Source organism: Benincasa hispida, unplaced genomic scaffold (assembly GCF_009727055.1).
Source record: "Benincasa hispida cultivar B227 unplaced genomic scaffold, ASM972705v1 Contig159, whole genome shotgun sequence".
NCBI classification, from domain to species: domain Eukaryota; kingdom Viridiplantae; phylum Streptophyta; class Magnoliopsida; order Cucurbitales; family Cucurbitaceae; genus Benincasa; species Benincasa hispida.
This window is the reverse complement of record NW_024064153.1, coordinates 603,370-622,306: the sequence shown is the minus strand read 5'-3', so window position 1 is coordinate 622,306 and position 18,937 is coordinate 603,370. Positions and strand designations below refer to the sequence as shown.

Here is an 18,937-nt window from a genome sequence, read left to right as displayed (position 1 = left end):
TAAGTCAGAACTTTAAGGTATTATCATGAACACCATGTCAAGTAAGTTTGTAGAAGAAACCTTGGCAAGAAAAGGGTCTAGGGTTTGAGTTACATATTTTGGAAGTTAAACCTAGAACCTTTGCTTAAGCAGGGAGTTGCAGTTAGGGATTTTGGGAGAGATTTGAAGGCCCAGATTAGACCACAAGAAATTTCATGATAAAAATTTGAGGTAACATTGTTAACAAAATTCTAAACATGTTTGGAGAAGGAACCTTCTTAAAATGAGTTCTAGTTTTCAAGGTATTTACGTTAGAAGTTGAATCTGGAAATGTTGGACGAATAGGTAACCCCTTGCTAAGTATGAGCTTGGCTAAAAGAGTAGTCTCAAGAGGGAGGCCAAAGTAGCAACTAAACTCTTATTCTCTTATGTGTAGGAGTTACGTCCATTAGGGAGGCCTACAAAGCTTAAGAAGAACCAAGCCAAAGATCCATGAGTGACTAAATATTTTCAAATATGTTCACAAAAGGGACATGCGTTCCAAATGAATTTCATGCTAACGTTCATGGTTTTCCTAGAAAATAAAGTTTATACTTATGTTTTAAATAAGTTTTACTAATCCTAGCGTATGTTAAGAATGTATGAAAAAGTATTGCAACTACATGTTTATGATTATGAAGTATGCATGTTGTATGGTAATAATGTTCTTAAGGCGACAGCTAAGTAAGTGCTAAGCCTAAAGTTTATGATGCTCAAATTTTCTATGAATGTTACGTTTCTAATATACCAGGTACCGAAGGTATGGAAGGTATCCGAGGAAGTACCTAAGGTATTGACGGTACTTAGTATACTTCACGTGCACGTAGGTAGTTCTTCATGAGAGATCGAAGTATGGGTCTCCTGGCTACAGTATTTATAATGGGACTGAAGTATGGGTCTCACAGCCATGAGTGAACGTTGAAAGCTTGAGCTATGAATGTTTGTTCTCAACTAAGGTTTGATAGTATGATTGACAACTAAGGTTTGATAGTATGATTGATTCTAACGCTAGGATTAATGTATGATACTATTCAAGTTGTTTGAGATTATCTTCCAACATGTTTGTTTATTTACATTAATGCATATGAAAGGCATGAGAAGATATGTATTTCTATCAGTCACTCACTAAGCAACCAGCTCACAACTTTCAAATGTTTTCTTTTTTCCCAAGTAGCGGTTAGTTCCCTCGCGGTTGAATCCACTGCAACTTGCCACCCAAAGTTTGATGACCTTAGGAAGAAGTTTAGGTTAAGCTTGTTTTGATGTACACATATTTGGAAAGGAGTCAGGGACTTGTGAAACTTATTTTCTTTTGGGACACATGTTTATTCTTATCATCTTATTTCGTTGGACATATGTTTGTTTTTAGAAATGTAATTAAGTCTTGCACTGTTCAACTTCATGGTTGTATTTTGCCAAGTCGTTTTGCATATTGAGGTTTTAAGCAAGTTCACTTAAGTTAGGCAGTAAGTGCTGGCAAGTAGGTCAGTAACTGCTACCATCATATCCTCTTTCGGTTTTAGAGGATAAACCGGGAGGGGGTGTGATATCTTAAGTCTCCCTCTCTAACATATTTTCTATACATTTTCTCTTTACTAAATGCATGCTATAAATTTTAGTTTGATTGCATAATCGTTTCTGTAAAATTCTTTGTTCTGTGAAAATAGTTTTTGGGATCGATCCCTGCTTTCGCACTGGACCTTCATCGATTCTTTTACCTATGATTGATGTGTGCTCCTTGGGACACACCTATGACAAATATGTGTACTTTTGGGTATACGCCTATGACTGAAGTGTGCTCCCTCGGGACACACCTATGACAAATATGTGTACCTTTGGGTATACACCTATGACTGACGTGTGCTCCCTCAGAACTCACCTACAACTAATATGTGTACCTTTTGGATACACACCTATGACTGATATGTTTTCCTTCGGGATCACGTTTACAACTGATTTGTGATCTCTTTGGGTTTACCACAACTAATATTCTATAGGATGTACATTGCCACCTATATAGAAAGATTAACATGTTACCTAGACGGCCCAGTAGTGGATCACTTATTGAGTATTTTTGTACTCATCTTCTCTTATTTTATGTTTTTCAAGTAAGGATAAGAATAAACCGGCGAATGACAGAAAGGACTCGTGACCGTGCCATATGGGACAAGAAAATCACTTATGCTTAGTTTATATTTTCAAGTTATTTAAAAGTTTTAATTGGGAACTCGATGTTAGACAAAAAAAAATTAATGTTTTATTTGCTATTTTTCGTAAATGTTTTTAGGGTACCCCGAACAAAAGTTTTGTTCATTTGTTTAGTTATTGATTTGATAAAATGATTTGAAGTGTCATTTCTATTTTAAAGAATTTTACTTCAAAGGTCAAAAGTTTTGAATTTACATATGTCATTATGAAGTAACAATCCATGTTAGAGATCTCGAAAAGTCGGATCGCTACATGACTACCTGCAGCGGAAGGATCATGTCCCAATTTTATTTTACAGAACATTCATCATAATCAGAGGGTGGAAACTAGAATTCACAAATCTAATTAAGCATGCAATTCTCATAAATTTAGAGTGAAAGAAGGGATTATGAGTACTTACTTTTGAAGACCAAAATTCTTCACATTCCCCTCCAAGTTACAAACAAATAAAACTCTTTCGAACTCACGTACACAGCAACAAAAAACCCAAAATCCAGACACTACCACAAGGAGTCCTCATTATTCTTGAGGTAAAAATTCAACTAAGAGTTATGTGGCCTTCAGTATGTTAATTTTGGAAAGGGAGTGTTTTTTTTTTTTAGAGCAAAAAACACATAGAGTTAATCATATGTTCTCTTCTGAGAAACTACAGAAGAAGAAGATTCTTTATCCTCTGCCTCAACCCCTGTCTCTTATACACATCTAGATGTGTATAAGAGACAGGAGTTAATCATATGTTCTCTTCTGAGAAACTACAGAAGAAGAAGATTCTTTATCCTCTGCCTCAACCCATGTTAAACGAAAGAGGGGGGCAGTTATTAAATAACTCCCTCCTAATAACTAATTTAATAGAAAAATGATTTTTAATTTATTATATATATCTACATATAATAACTAATTTAATATATATATCATATGTTAAACCATATATTATATTTAATATAACACATAACCTATAGTTTGTACTATATCACATATAACATAACCTGTAGTTTATTATTCTCTCATTTAATCTATAGTATTTAGATATGAATCAAGTTCATATTAATTCTAACCAATAGTATATATAATCTCATTTATATAATTAATATTTGAATCATATTTAAATATTTATTTTTCTCAAATAAAATTTTATATTATAATGCATCATATTTTTTATATTAATTATATCTCGTATAATTAGTTTTATAGTATAATGTATTACATACATTTATATTAATTATATCGTATATAATTAATTCATTCAATTAATTTAAACAATTCAAATTAATCCAAAATTAATTCGATTATAAATCCCAATTGAACTAACTAGAGAACCTTATTGACCTATAGATTGAAGCTCCAATGGTACTTGATTAATTAATCAAACTCTTTACTTAAATTAATCAACTTCCATTAATTATCAGTCATTCCACTAAAGACTGACAGCTGCACTTTTCGCACTACAGATATATTTCTATGTCCATTAGATATAACCAATCAACAGTGCGTTGACCCTTCACAAATTGCTCGTAAGTACCGTTGGGCCAAAATTATTGTTTTGCCCATGTAGTTTACATCTAACTTCTTAAATATCACTGATTCATCTAATGAACAATTAGTTATAGGCCAACTATAACTGAACCCCTCTCGGGTCAGGAGAGGGTGTGGCGCCACATTGTTCAAGCCTCGAAATCAGTCATTTAAGGGAGAAATTTATCTATTTGCCCTAACAATAGGGAATGAGTGAATTCTTTCTTATGTAGCTTCGTTCCCAGCTCCTCAATCAGACGAATTCCCAAAATTGTAGGCATATTAAGTCGGCAAAACTGAAAAATATCACCCATGTAGATCAATGGACTACTTTCATAGGTCGGAATTCACAACTCACTCAGGATTCAATCAAGTCACCTATGGTCTTCTTGGTGAAATGTAAGTCTCTTCTATTATATAGAGACTATTAGTTTCGTGGTTCAGTCTTATACAAACTCTTTATAGAATACCTCCGCTCACATGTCTTCACATTAATGATTGGGATCAGATCATTTGTACCACCTTACAAAAATTGTAACAACTACAAAGCAGGTCGTATTCGTAGTGTCACCAAGGTAAGGTACCCAACCTTATACATCTACTACAGACCGTTTAAGTTATCACTTAATCATGATCTACTTGTATGTCTTCACATACATGTTTAAGTTACAGAAGATAACCTTGAATCTTAGTTTATTGGTTTTTAGGTTAATGCAACTAAATGTCAAATAAAATACCTCTAATTTTATTAGATAAATAAATTGTTTGTATAAATGCAATTACAAACTACAAGACCACGAGATTTAAGACATCAACCAACAGTTTTCTCAACATATTGGAAGTAGCGAGATATGCTCATTATGCCACTGACAATCTAAATTTGAATTAGGTGTCTTGTTTGTGGGTGAAAACAGGTGTTGCACAATTGCTTTATAAACCTTTCAAAAGTGCGACTGTGACTGTTGGTATTAGAGTTAGGTTGATTCGTGAAGTTGTAAATTTGTGATCATATCAATGGGAAAATAGTTGGCAAGTCCCACGTAGACCAGTTAGTTGAGATAGAGGAGGAAATGCTTTATCTGAGAGATCCTTAATAATATTCAGTTCCTAGAGAATTAGCAGCAAAAAAATTCTAAGGCTAATAGAATCAATGTGATAGTTGGCTGCGTAGACAGAATGCTCGTCAAGGAATTGTCAACATGGGTTGAGACAGAGCCTCTCAAAAGCCTACGTCACAATACAACGACGGTTTGATCTTAATAACGACATACCCCACAATCAGAGATGAAATCAAGCCTCTTAAGCTTGCCAAATCCAGTTCTCCCAAGTATGAGGGAGGAAACAAAGCCAAAGGGTTAGATCATAAATCTTTCCAACAATGAGGTGGATACATGGGGTGTAAATCATGACGTGTAAATAATGTATGAGTTTCTTAGCATGACACATAAATCATATATGAGGTTATTTGCAAAGCATGTGGCGTAATTCATGTATTGGACTACTTGTAAAGCATGCTGCATAATGCCTGCGTTGGGTTATTTTGTAGAGCATGCTACATAATTCATGTATTGGGTTACATTACATGACATGGTATGTTAGTGTATATGTTTAGCATGTTAATTATATTTATTGTTCAATTCCTATGAGAACTATGTAAGTGCTAATTACAATAATTATACAATGTCTATTGTATGTTATTTTGTGACTCTTTAAATGTGAGCTACTTAGCCGTATGTGTTGTGTACTAACTCCACCCGATTTTACAGGTGATGATGAGTCGTTTGATCTTGGTGATGTTGAAAATGAGACTTGAGAAAGATTAACCACTAGACGTGTCATGATTGTTTTACTTAGAACTTTTAGAAGTTGGCACATTATTTTAAGTTTAGGATTTTTGTGGTTGCCCTTGAATTAGGGAATTTGTAATAGACTTTATGTTTGAAATAAGCATTAGTTCGAGTTGATTGGTTATGGAACAATTTTATTGAATTTGATTAGAAAGTGTTTGAACACTGTTTTTTATCGACTTGAAATTGAATTGATTCTCAAGTGCTTTGAAATTGGTAGCATTTATGGTTGTCGTCACGCAGCCAAAACTTTCAAAAGCATCTTAGTTATTAGAGTTAGTTAAACGTAATTTTGGTAATGTCCCTTTAGAGTTGAATTTCGGAGGGGTTTTTTTTTATCCGCGAGTGTACGGGCCAATTTACGCATACTTCAACTAATCTCACGGGACAACCAGCCTAATCCTACAACATTTGGAGGTCAAGAAAACTCGTAGAAAATTTTTTTCATAAGTAGGTGGACACCATTGATTGAATTTTAGAAGAGTTACAAATGAAATCATAGATTTGAAGAGATCGAAGGCTTCAAACAAATGATGGCTTTGTGAGTGGATGGAATGGACTAGACCAGCTCATTTTATCATTTTTTTCCCCCTTCATTTAGTATAATAATATCTATTCTACACTGCATCTATTCAAATATACTCCCATTTACTCCGTACTATAGCATCATATACTTGTTTACGATTATACCTTATAATTTTTGTGATATTTTGGTTGAATTAAATGAATTAATTAGCAATAGCATTATAATAACAAATAATTTGAATTCGTTTGTTAAGATCGATTACCTCCATATTATTAGATAAATTTTTATATATCTTCCACAGTGTTAGCATTTTGTATAGGTGGATTAAAAAAATCTTAAGTAATTTCATCCTATAATTTGAAGATTTCACTAAAAACAAAATTTACCTATATTTACAAATTCCACTTGGTTCAACTATTTTTCAACTTGTCCTATTAAAAAAGAGTTATTTCTCTAGTTGATCTCTATTAATGATGTAGCATATTCAAGATTACGACAAAAATAATCTAAAAATTATTTTCTCAAATTAGCCACTTTTTTAAAAAAATATATTTCTTTTTTATGATTCATATTTACTTATTCACACTTTCATGTCAAACATGTTGAACGTACCAACTAAATTTTAGGTCACACCTAGTTTATTAGAACTCAAGGACACACCACCCTGTAGAACAAATCTTGTTTAGGTAAGTTCGGAGGTCATACCACAACAATAATTTTATTTATAGGTATTTATAGGTGAGGAAGTCAAATTCTCCCCTCGACATAGTAAATGCTATATCATAAAGTAAGCTCCCCTAAACAACTAGGATCATCTCCAAAGAAAGGTGGGAGTGGGAGCGGAAATTGGGTTTTTCAAATAAATGTGCATATCTCATTAAGTATTAGGAAATAGAACAAGTAAACATAAAAATGTCAAAGGAAAAAAGATCCTGTCATGGCTAAGCTTCGTAACCATTCTCATAAGAAAACACTGTGTTACTTGGAGGGAATCCCTCCGCCTAAACTTTTAGCACATTTATATGAAATTTAACCACACAGATTGCATCAAATGGATTGGGATACTAAATGAACGATACATACAAAGAAACCACCAACCTACAAACTCTAACCCTCACTTTACTCGTCCATCTCCACGGTTGCACCCTTGAGATGCAAGTGTTTTTCCCTCTTCTGAAACTCAGTCAAACCCTTTCCACTTCCAGTCACACCAACCTTCCCATTCGGATCATCCGGAGACTTGAAAATGCTCTCCCGCTTCCGCCCAGAGAAGAAACCAATCTGCAAATTTGCATGTATAAATCATCATTGTCAGACTATAAAGACTCCTAGTTAGGGAAAATATTAGGATTATTAGTAAGATTAGTACTAGTTGGGAAAATATTAGGATTATTAGTAAGATTAGTACTGGTTGGGAAAATATTAGGATTATTAGTAAGATTAGTACTAGTTGGGAAAATATTAGAATTATTAGTAAGATACAACTAGTTCTAGTAATTAGACATTAAATATGTTAGGTATTTTAGGTTATAAATAGTAGGTGAGAGTGATGTTCGAGATGTGGAGAATTTTGGTGAGCATTTGGTCTGGGAAAAGAATACGCAGCCCTGAGAAGTGTCATTATTTCTATTGTTTGTAATCGTTTTCTTATTAACAGTACAGTTAGTTGATTTTCCTTGAAAGTAAATATATAACACAAGGGTGTTCACCTTGTGTTCTGCTTGCAAGGAAGAGGAATCCTAACACAGACCCGACACAAATGTGCGAAAGAGGAAAGATGCAATAAAATAAAACACATCAAAATGCTTAGATTTAACAGCACTTACCTTCTTAGATTTGCCTTTTGCTGATTGAAACTGCTGCCAAGCATTCTGCCGTTTATTTTGGGTAACTTCAAGTTGTTCTATCCGCATCTTCGACTTGAAAGCATGTATTTTCTTGCGTTTGGTGGCTTTCTATACAAAACAAATTACTACATCACGGCAAGTTTTGGGAAGAGGGGTTGTACTCGATTATAAAATATATATGAATTTCAAGCATCACAGGTACAAAACAAATGCACTATTAAATTTGTCTTAAAATAGCAAGCTAATTACTAGATTCATAAATTAGTTGCCATGAAATATTAAGATTATCAACTACTTACTACGTCCTCAGGATCATCAGGTTCAATTCGAAGCTTTGATGGTAAATTTCGTGATTGGAAGTCAACAGAAGCAGCTTGAGCAATCTTGCGTTTGATAGCCTGCTTTGTAGCTTCAGCCACTCTTTCTGCTTCAAGCAAAGCATTAACTTCCAGTTGGATTGCTCTTACGTTTGCAGGGTCCACCTAAAATTAGTAGATACCATAAATGTTGACAATTGATGTACTACTGACTCACAAGTTAGGTAAAAGGTTAATAATTCCATTTAACAGGTATGCGTATATATGTATGTAGGTATATACACGTGTGTGTAGATATATATAGAACTCCTAAACTTCAGAAATATATATATTATGAAATGAACTCCTAAACTTGATTGCGCTCTCCCTCAGGCTAACTCTTCTGGTATTTTGCAGTTGTTTCTCCCCGGTATCAGTCAATAATGTACACATTTTTCTTTTCAAAAAGAGACAATACCTTATTAGTTATTGGCCTACTAATAATTAGGGAACTATAAATAGGAAAGGGTTTAGAGAAAATGAGTTCAAGATACCTTCAAGTTTTCTAGGCAGACTAGAGTAAACCAAAATGCAAGAATTTTATCAATGTTCAATCAAGTCTTGCAAAGAGGAAACCGCTGTATTCTATTTATACCAGCTAATCCAACAAACAAAGGAACTAAAACCAACGAAGATGGCTTTCCAAGAATTCTTACATATGCTTTTAGTCCTAACTCCTACGGATTAAACCCATCCAAAGGGAAATGTCCCATAGTCGTCATGAACCCATTCCTCACATTTCTAGTTAATTTAGAGAGAATCGACCCAGAACTTTTTGAAGAAATACTACAATTTCTTTTTATGATAAAAGAGTGCTTTAAAAATAATCAAAAGTCATGCAAACAGCAGGTGTAGAAACCTTACCTCTTCTTTGTTTCCCCAACCATCATAACTAACATAGAAACCATTTACAGTGTGAGCTTCAATTGTAGCATCGTACCTGAATATTCAAACAATTGAACACAATCAAGCGAAAGGTTTTGTTTCTGTTAATAAAATAGTTGAAGGAAAAGTAGTTAAACAAAAAGGGAAAAGAACAAAAAGCTTCAAAAGAGGTGGCAGAAAACATTGGAGCTGAGAGAAGTAAAAAAGGCGTACATCAACAAAATTGGTATATGCTTGAAGACCTAGAAACTAAAATCAGCTTCAGCGGACTAAGACTTATTCCCATAGACTTATCATGCATTTTGACAAGAGACCAAGTGAAGATGTTACTTCGAAGGCTCAAAACAAGATAGCTGAACAGAAAATCTTTTCAATAAAAAATGATAACATTAAGAAACATGAAAGAAGAAGGGGGGCCATACGAAAAATAGCCTGAGAAGGGAACCTCAAGAACTATGTAGAAAAGGGCTCTAATCTAAAAAGTAAGACTTAGCAAAAAGTAACGAAACTCTTTAGCAATAGAAGGTCAAAGAGACGCATTAAACCTGACTTAGGGACCAACCCTCCTCACTGAACAGACACAATGAACTGAAAACTGAAGGGGGGAGATGAAGACGAGTTTAGGTTCGTAATTTTCACAAAGGGAATGGCTTTATAGTCGTGGTGGTATTAAATTGGTTTAAACAAACTATTAATTTAACATGTTTTTTCATCCCCTTTCTTTCTATGAGACAGCCTAGCTGCTGTTATCTAAGAGGCACAGATACGAATACGAGACACGGATACGATACAACACGGACACAACAACACGCCATATTTTAAAAATCTAGGACATGACACGGCAAGGACACGTGTATTGATAAAATATACACTTTTATATCAAATGAAAATCCAAAATAAATGAGTTGATGTATTTATACGCTTAAAAGACTTAGCTTGATGTATTTCACGCTCAACTAGTGTTCTAGAACACATGTGTTGCATTAATAAGTGTTTGATACATGTCCAAAGTGTTAGACACAAACACGCTAGCCAAACTAAAGTGTTTGTGCTTTTTAGGCTGTTATAGTAGAACAATAACCTGATCTTCATTAACATCCATTTTGCAAAACTAACTTCATGGAAATGTCGCAGCTTCTTAAATTGGATAGGGTCAAAATCATTTTTTTTAAAGCACTTATAATTTTGGCACTTGAGTCCTAAGTAAACTTTAAGCACACATCTCTTTCAAACACCATTTATCTTCAACAATGTCTCTTTTCTAACTAAAAAGAGAATAAGTTGGAGAATAAACTTTCTTTTTTAGAACCTAAGGGCACAGTTGTACAACCCACAGAACAGTACTGTTTAAGTAAGATGGTAAATTTTCTCCTTTTTTTTTTTTTTACTCACCACTCCCCATCCTCACTCCAAACGGCTTGAACTTTTGATCCAATAGGAAATTTCTCGTGATAATCAGACATGCTTCCAGCTTCCTGCATACCAAGAACATAGAATATTAGATCACTAAACATCTCAACACATGCTTCCATGTAAACATTATGTACATGAATGTATGAAGTCTCTTGAGTGATAGTGCTTCCATGCCCAACCATTCTAATTGCTTTTTTTTTTTTGTAGTATGTCTTAAAATTTAAAAAGAGAGGTACAGAGAGGTAAAGGAGAATTAGGAAACCCCCAGTGACAAAATAAAAATAGATAAATAAATAACAAAAGGCTATCCAAATGGCTGGGAACAAAAACAAAGGGAAGTTATGAAAAGCTTTGAAAGACTGACTCTAGTAAAAGCAACTAAACGTATAATATTTGACATAACTAATACCACCGTTGGCTTTCTGTACCAGAGAGAGACACACAGAGAGGGAGATATACACACACACAGATATATATATATATATATACACACACACATATATATATATACACACATATACATATATATATAGACATCAAACTTTTCATTAATGTAATGAAAAGAAGCTAGAGCTCAAATTACAAAGACACTTGAAGAGATGAAGACGATCATACAAAGGATCAACGGGTACACCGGGCCATCTCAACTAGGTTGACACCGCCTTAGCGCCCTCATCGTATCCCCAAACCCGATCACACCACTTTAACTGGAGTGCTTTTTATCTTATTTCTTAAGATTGTTCTCATATGTACTAACTCAAGTCTTATTCGTTGTATTGTTTTGCTCAACATACTTGTATTCTAGTTTTTTAGAAATTGATGCATCATCATGTCCTGTCGTATCTATGTCCCTTATCCATATTTGTGTTTGTGCTTTCTAAGACCACAATTTAAAAAGATGGATCTTTCTTAGCATGGGAGTGATAAGATTCAGAATGGTAATTTCTTAATGAAAACACATTCTAGAGTTCTTAAATTCTTTTTGAAACAAGAAACAAGAATTTTCACTGAAGCTCCCAAGAAGGAATACAAAGAAAATAAATAAAAATCTAAATAATACTAAATCGTAAAACCTCTTCAGCAAGGAACCATTTTCCTCAGAACTCAAAGACATAATTGTACAACCTGTAGACAAATTTGTTCAAGTAAGGTCGTTTTGATAAGGAACCAAAATTAAAAATCTAACCAAAACATTAAAATAAAGGTCATGATTGCTAAGCCCTGAGCAAAAGAGACCGAAGGAGAGAGGAGCCACAGAAAACTGAAAAACATTGGACTTAGAAGATCAAAAGAAAACTCAAAACCAACCAGTCTGTACTGACCAAAAGCATAATCAAATTCCGAAAAAGAGAGCCAACTAAAAAATGCACCACCGCATCGAACTCCAAGCCACACACACCAAAAAAAAAAAAAACCCTCGTAATCTTCCCAAAAAAAGGCTTCTTTATACCAACCGACAACCTTCAAATTACAAAATGAATGACAAATTGAAAGAAAAAAGATTTTCAAAGCAGCAACCCAAAAAGCCTCTAGAATACCAGGAGGTGCTTCTCATTGCAGGACAAACATAACGGACAAGTAAAAACAACTGTCCATCCAAATTTTGTCTCACACAGGAGTAAAAAGGTTCTCCAATTGACAAGGGCGTGTATCAAAGACTTCTAGAAAATTATTTTGGGATAAGATCTGATTACATTGATTGAATGAAATATCCAAAAATATCAAAGGTACAAAAGATCCATTTCATAGGGTATACAAAAGATGTTTCCAGTCTGCAATAAGAAAGGAAAACTAATGGCTTTTAATAGCCTTTGCACCAGAAAAAAGGCAGTATGTATGATAGTATCCATAATGTCCTTTGTCGATCTGGATTTTTCCCGGAAGATTCTTTCATTTCTTTCATCCCAAATCTTCCACAAAACAGAACAGATAAGGCATAACCATATTGATCTTTAGAGGCTTTGAAGGGTGGGTGACTAATCAGCAAATGCAGCCAACTCTGTGTATCAAAAGGGAGTACAATCAACCATTTAAAGGCATCAAATATCTCATACCAAAGCCCTCTAGAGAAAGTGCAATCAAAGAAAACATGCTAGACAGATTCATTGTTGTTTTGGCAAAGGCAACATCAAGACGGAGAAAGGTTGATCCAGGGGCAGCACTTCGGTAATCTATCCATGGTATTAAGGCAAGAGTTATTGATTTCCCATAGGAGGAATTTCACTCTTTTTGGTCAAGGGCGTCTCCTCCAAAGATTCTTGAAAAAATCATCTGTGAGAGAGAGCTTGCTAGTGGTGAGGAGAGTGTATAAAGATTTAGTGGAAAATCCTCGACTCAAGCCTCCAAATCCATGAATCATCTGTCAGTAAGGGTCAAGTTTAAGAAGATGGGTGAAGGTTGTGTCTTCTAAAATTTAAAGCCCAAATGCAGTGTTCATTATTCCAAATCTCCGCTACCGATGCATTTTTTGTGCCAGACAACTGATATAGCTTAGGGAAAATTTGTTTTAGTGGGTGTTCTCCAAACTATAAATCATGCAAGAATGCCGTAGATGAACCATTACCTATGTTACAGCAAACATTCCCATAGATAAGATCCTTTTACTTCAGAATAAATTTCCAGGGGCACCTAGAAGAGAGGGTTTTGTAATCTGTTGCCTTTAGATCATAATGTTGAGAACCATACTTTGCCTTGATCAAGATTCGCCAGAGCCGTTTTTTCAAGGTGAAAACGCCAAATCCATTTGGCAAGGAGGGCTTTGTTGTGTTGGTTGATATCAATGATTCCCAACATGCCATTTTCAAGAGGTTTCTTTATGCAATCCATCTCATCAAATGGGATAGTTTGCTATCTTTGTGACCAAACCAAATTCCTAAAAATGCGTTCAATGTCATCATTGCTTTTTGTTGGAGCATGAAAGAGGGTTAAATAGTAAATAGGCTGGTCGGATAGGGTGGCATTTATCAAAGTTAATCGACCACCTTTGGAGAGAGTTGTGCTGCCAAGAGTGAAGCCTTTTGTCAATCTTGTCCATGATTGGTTGCCAGAAGGATGGAGTGTTAGGCCTGCCATATAAGGGAAGACCCAAGTATGTGGTTGGCCAATGACCCACCTTGTATTCATATTTTGCAGCAACAGATTCAACCCAGACCTTGTCACAATTTACTCCCAAAAATTCAGACTTTTGTCTATTAACATTTAGCCTAGATGCATCGTCAAAAAGGCCAATTCGATTGAGATTATCAATCTTCCTCTCATTGTCCATAGAGAAAAGGATAGTGTCATCCGCGAAGAGAAGATGATTGATGTTTATGGTAGATCTTGGTATCAAATATCCGCAAATGAAACCTTTTTCAGCCGCCAAATAAAGGATCCTACTAAGACAATCCATAATAAGGATGAAGAGGAAGGGTGAAAGAGGGTCACCTTGCCTTAGTCCTCTAGTGGCTTTAATTTTCCCTCTAGATTTTCCATTAATAATGATTGAGGAATTGGTGGAGGATATACAACCTCTAATCCATTGTCTCCATTTAGTACCAAAACCCTTCAATTTCAGTATTTCATCAAGAAAATCTCAATCAACCTTGTCAAATGCCTTCTCAATGTCAAGTTTAATGGCCACCCCTTTAGTATTTAGTATTTCTAGAGTGTCAATCTTCAATAGTTTCATTGGCGATCAATGATCATGTAAGATCTGTCTACCTTCAACAAAGGCTGATTGGTAAGGCGTGATGGTAGTAGAGAGGACTTTTTTAGGCGGTTAGACAAAACACAAGCAATAATCTTGTAGAGGCAAGTAGTAAGGCTAATAGGACGAAAATCTCCCACTTTCTTGGCATCAATTTTCTTGGGAATAGGGCAAATATATGTCTCATTAACATTTGCATTGATGATTCCATTCTCAAAAAAATCTTGGAACACTATAATTAAGTCAGGTTTTAAGATGTTCCAAGATTTTTTTAAAGAATGCAGTGATGAAACCATCAAGCCCCCGCGATTTAATGGCTCCTGCCTTAATTGCCATCCAAGAAGGAGATTCTAAAGAATGGCTAAGCTCATTATCAATGGTATCCCAAGCCAAAGGATGTGGCAGAAATTTGTTCCTGATTTTCGGGTGAAGAATTTTGTGTTAGAAATAAATTCAACCTCAATTTCACCATCCTGAAGCACACTAGCATTCTGTTCATTGAGTATTTCAGTAATACGGCTCTTTCTCTTCTTAGCAGCCACATACCTGTGATAAAAGGTTGTGTTTTCATCCCCATTAATCAGCCAAATTGGACTTGCACTTTTGCCTCCATTTAATCTCCTCATTTGCATTAAGGGATATGCCTCCATTTAACCTCCTCATTTGCATTAAGGGATAAAGTCTGTTCTTTAATCTCAAGTCTCCTAAAAGTGTATTAGCATTGTAGAAAGTTAATCCACATATCACATTCTAGACTAGATATTGCATTTTATGTTAGCATTGTTTGGTCAATACATGGATGGTCTAAATGGACATCATCCTGGGGCTATAATAGGATTTCAAAATACTTAGAAGGCACTCCAAGTTATGGATGGTTGTTTCAATAAGTCATCAAAAAGACTAATTAAACTTTATACAAATGCTAGGCCACTTGGCCTGGAGAATTATTGATCAAAAATCTATAACCATTGTTTTTTAAAGCTCAAGTCACAAAGCACAATAGTCATTGGGGGCTTAACCGCAAAGCACAACAAAAGGCATGGGTATGTTTTCCTTTTTGGTGAGGCGCACTATACATAAAAGTACTATATAAAGAAGTGGAGGCATAGTTGAAGTGGAAATATGAAAAATAAATAAATAAATATATAAAAATCTAAACTAAACATAAAAAATTTTGCATTTAGCTTAGTAAATTTGATTTTTTTTTTAGTTAAAGAAGGAAAACACCTAATTATTACTATTTTTTAAGAATAATGAAAAAAGACCTAAGGCCCAAGGCTTTGAGCCTTGGAGCATAGTGTATTTGTGAGCCTTGTCTTTTCAAGGCAAGGCGCCAGACCTGCGTTTTGATCCTCGGCATGCGCCTGAGAGGGTTTTTTACAACACAGTCCACAACTAGGTATTGGCCTTAGATGTTAGAGTGTTGCTATAATATTAAATGAGTGTTGCTATAATATTAAATTTACCTTCGCCCATCAGATTAAACATTTGGGTTAACCGGTGATTTAACATGGTACCGAAACTCCTAAAGCCCAAATGCATTCAGTTGATCTAAGAATGGTGAACCTAAAGAGTCACCATCTTGAAAGGGTGTATTGAGAATCCCACATTGAAAAAATGGAGAGAATTCACAATCTTTACAAGATACATGGGCTACTCCTCTCATTGCCAATTAGTTTTGAGATAGAACATCATGTCATCTAATATGAAACTTTATAATGACCCAAACATCATTAGGGTCCCTAGACGACCCTCTAAACACTATGTTCCTTTCCCCCAAAGATTCCACATGATAGCACACACCCCTGCCAACCAAAAGAAATAATGCTTCTCACGTTAGGGAGGATGGAGAATTGAACCTCTAATTGTTAACGACTATTGAAATCATAAATATAAATCCCTTTTGAAGCGGAAGCCCACAGAGGGGCAAATAATTGAATACCAGCCCAAATATATGCACAGCAGAGTATTATTAAGTTAGCACATCAGGATAAACCACGTGCCAGTTAATGTTTACGAGGGATGCTTCCAAATAAGGCAAAATATTAAGCCTTCAAAGCACAGACACAAATGTGTTTGCAGTTGCGCATGTGAGCACATACACAAAAACAGTTCCAACACACACAACAAACCACACAAAGATCCAAGCAGTGTGCGTTAAATCTAAGGCTATAACCATCTATAACATTATGTTGATTCCAGCAGAGAAATGCAATGTACAAAATGAGGACAAATGTGAACTTACCATCTCATTTTCTTTAGGCTGGTGGAAACTAATTGATGCACTGTCATCACCTGTTTCTACATTTGATCCAGGAATCTCATTTTGCTTCGCTGTTGAAAGAAGTTCTTCCGTCAAAGCGATAACCTGCATTACTGCAACTTTAGCCCAAGTCCAATGTTTCTGTTAAAATATATTTTCAACTGTAAATTTCACAAAGAGCAGGTAATTATCCCCCAAAAAAAAAAAGAAGAATAAAACACAAGAACTTAAATCTCAGGATCAGCATCTGAAAGGAGGTCAGGGGAAGAGCAGACTGGCCATCACGAATGTTAGCACACCTGCAAGGGAACCAAGGTAAAAGTGATGTGCATCTTGATGAAGTTTCAAATTTTTCACACATATCCAATAATGATCACTTATGACCAGAGAGTAAAGCTCTGGAGCACATAAATGAAAGATACAACCCCCTCACCTTTTCCTCCCAAAAATGAAAATGGAAATCTCCACAGGGGCCATAACTCTTTCTTATTTCAACAACATGTTTCCTTTAAATGGAAAAAGGAAGACAGACAAAAGAAAGAAAGCAAACTTGACTGGAAACCCATATAATAAAAATAATAGTTCTGAGCGTTCTCTGATCCTTAGTGCTACAGCAGAAGGTGAACCTAAAAATACATTCAGCAGGAATATGAAGAGTACTAAACCATACACATGTGACGAGTTAACAAGGAAGGATGGACATACTAGGAGAGAAAAAATCAAACTACCTCTTCAAGCTCCTTTTCCATATCTATGTATTCAGAGTTGCCAGGATCATCATCTAACAGCTGTCTGACCTGGATCAGTATAAAAAGAAGTTATTTTACACAAGAACATACATACAAAACCAAACAAAGTGAGGAAGCCAAGAATTCATGTTGTTATGATCGACTGATAATTAAGAATTCGCCATAAAAACGTAATAATCATTCAGATGCTTAAACCCTGCTCAGGAATTTCAGTATCCAAAAAAAAAAAAAGTTATAAATAAAGAACAAGGACAACAGATAAAAACCTTATTAAACTAGTAAGTCCTAGAAAGAATCTTGATACTAATTTATGTGGATTAAGTTCTAAATTTCTAGGTTTAATGCAATTATCCGATACAGGTTTCATTTCCTCCGGATTTGCTGCAAATTGGCACTGCAACAGTCCAAGGTGGTGAGCAAACCCCTAATTCAGATACAAACTACTAGGAAGAACTCAAGAATGACAGCAGCAAAGGTTTAAAAGATCATAAATATCCAATTTTGGTTCGAATAAATTTGAAGAAAGAAAACCCCAGTAACTGAAACAAAATCATTTAAAAAAATGGAGAAGAGAAGCACCTGCTGAAGCTGGTCTTTGTAGGTAGAGAGATTATTAGCCAACTCTTCAATGCTTACATCTTCTCCTCCTTGCATTTTGGTAGAAGATGAATTCAGAAGTTGAAACTAAAAGAATTGTGTGTGGGAGAATATCTTGCAGGGAAGAACAGAGGAAGAAAAGAAAGGAAAAAAGAGCGTAAAATTGGAAAAATCAGAACGAGAATCGGAGGACGATCAAGAATAAGGCTCCACGATTAAGAACGAAGCCCTTTTGAGGCTCAGTGCTCGGGCTATGAAATCCGGGTCGGCCCAAAGTAGGGAACTTACGTTCTAATTTCCATCCCTCTTATACATGTCGATTTCCACGGATATATATAGCCATTCATTTTACGAAACTTTTATTTTATGAAAAATATCGATTTCAATAGATGTTTTTAAAAAAAAATTATAAAATAAAAAAAAAAAAGTAAATTTAAATTAGTAAAAAGATTATTTTTATTTTTAAATAAGTTAGCATGTCTATTATTTATATACATTTACATTAATGACATATTGTTGCTTATATTTTTTATATTTTATGTTTTTTTTACGATATAATGAAAATATCGATTTACTTCTCATGTCGCTATCAAACCCATGAAAATATAAAAATATGGATGAAAATATTGACATGTCCATAGAAATTTAATATTATGTCTATAATATATATAATATAGGGCAAACTACATTTTTGGTGTCTGCGGTTTGAAATTAGGACAAACTACACTTTTGGTACCTGAGCTTCGAGCTTGATATCTATTTGGTCCTTAAAGCTTTAAAAGTGACACTTGATTTATTGGGGACCATTTGGTTTACGATTTTAAAGATGCCTAGGGATCAAGGATGATTGGTTGTACATGAAAATGTTATCAATATTTTATAGTAACAAATTAGCTTTGTATTTTATTTATAAAATTAATCATGAAAACCTCTGTAAAATTTCGATAGATTAATTTATAAACAATAAATTCAATTCAAGGTTTTGAACAAAATTAATTATTTAACTATCAAATAATAATATCAATTAA

At 34.7% G+C, this 18,937-nt stretch overlaps 1 protein-coding gene across 1 annotated transcript; it reads right to left on the bottom strand.

The window, feature by feature from the left end:
- Positions 1-6,957: 6,957 nt before the first annotated feature.
- On the bottom strand, positions 6,958-18,194 carry LOC120068948 (survival of motor neuron-related-splicing factor 30). Its single transcript, XM_039020587.1, has 8 exons — positions 17,892-18,194; positions 17,292-17,360; positions 16,546-16,668; positions 10,592-10,674; positions 9,179-9,254; positions 8,258-8,440; positions 7,938-8,066; positions 6,958-7,392 (listed from the first exon to the last, which is right to left on the bottom strand). The coding sequence occupies exons 1-8, from the start codon at positions 17,964-17,966 to the stop codon at positions 7,231-7,233; spliced, it is 900 nt and encodes a 299-aa protein (XP_038876515.1). The 5' UTR covers positions 17,967-18,194; the 3' UTR covers positions 6,958-7,230.
- Positions 18,195-18,937: the final 743 nt, after the last annotated feature.

Excerpts from the sequence above, each read along its gene's own strand:
- LOC120068948 (XM_039020587.1), bottom strand. The coding sequence starts at position 17,966 with ATGCAAGGAGGAGAAGATGTAAGCATTGAAGAGTTGGCTAATAATCTC. Across the intron at positions 8,441-9,178 it reads GTTGGGGAAACAAAGAAGAG|GTGGACCCTGCAAACGTAAG; the intron begins GTAAGGTTTCTA and ends TACTAATTTTAG. Across the intron at positions 7,393-7,937 it reads CAAAAGGCAAATCTAAGAAG|ATTGGTTTCTTCTCTGGGCG; the intron begins GTAAGTGCTGTT and ends GCAAATTTGCAG.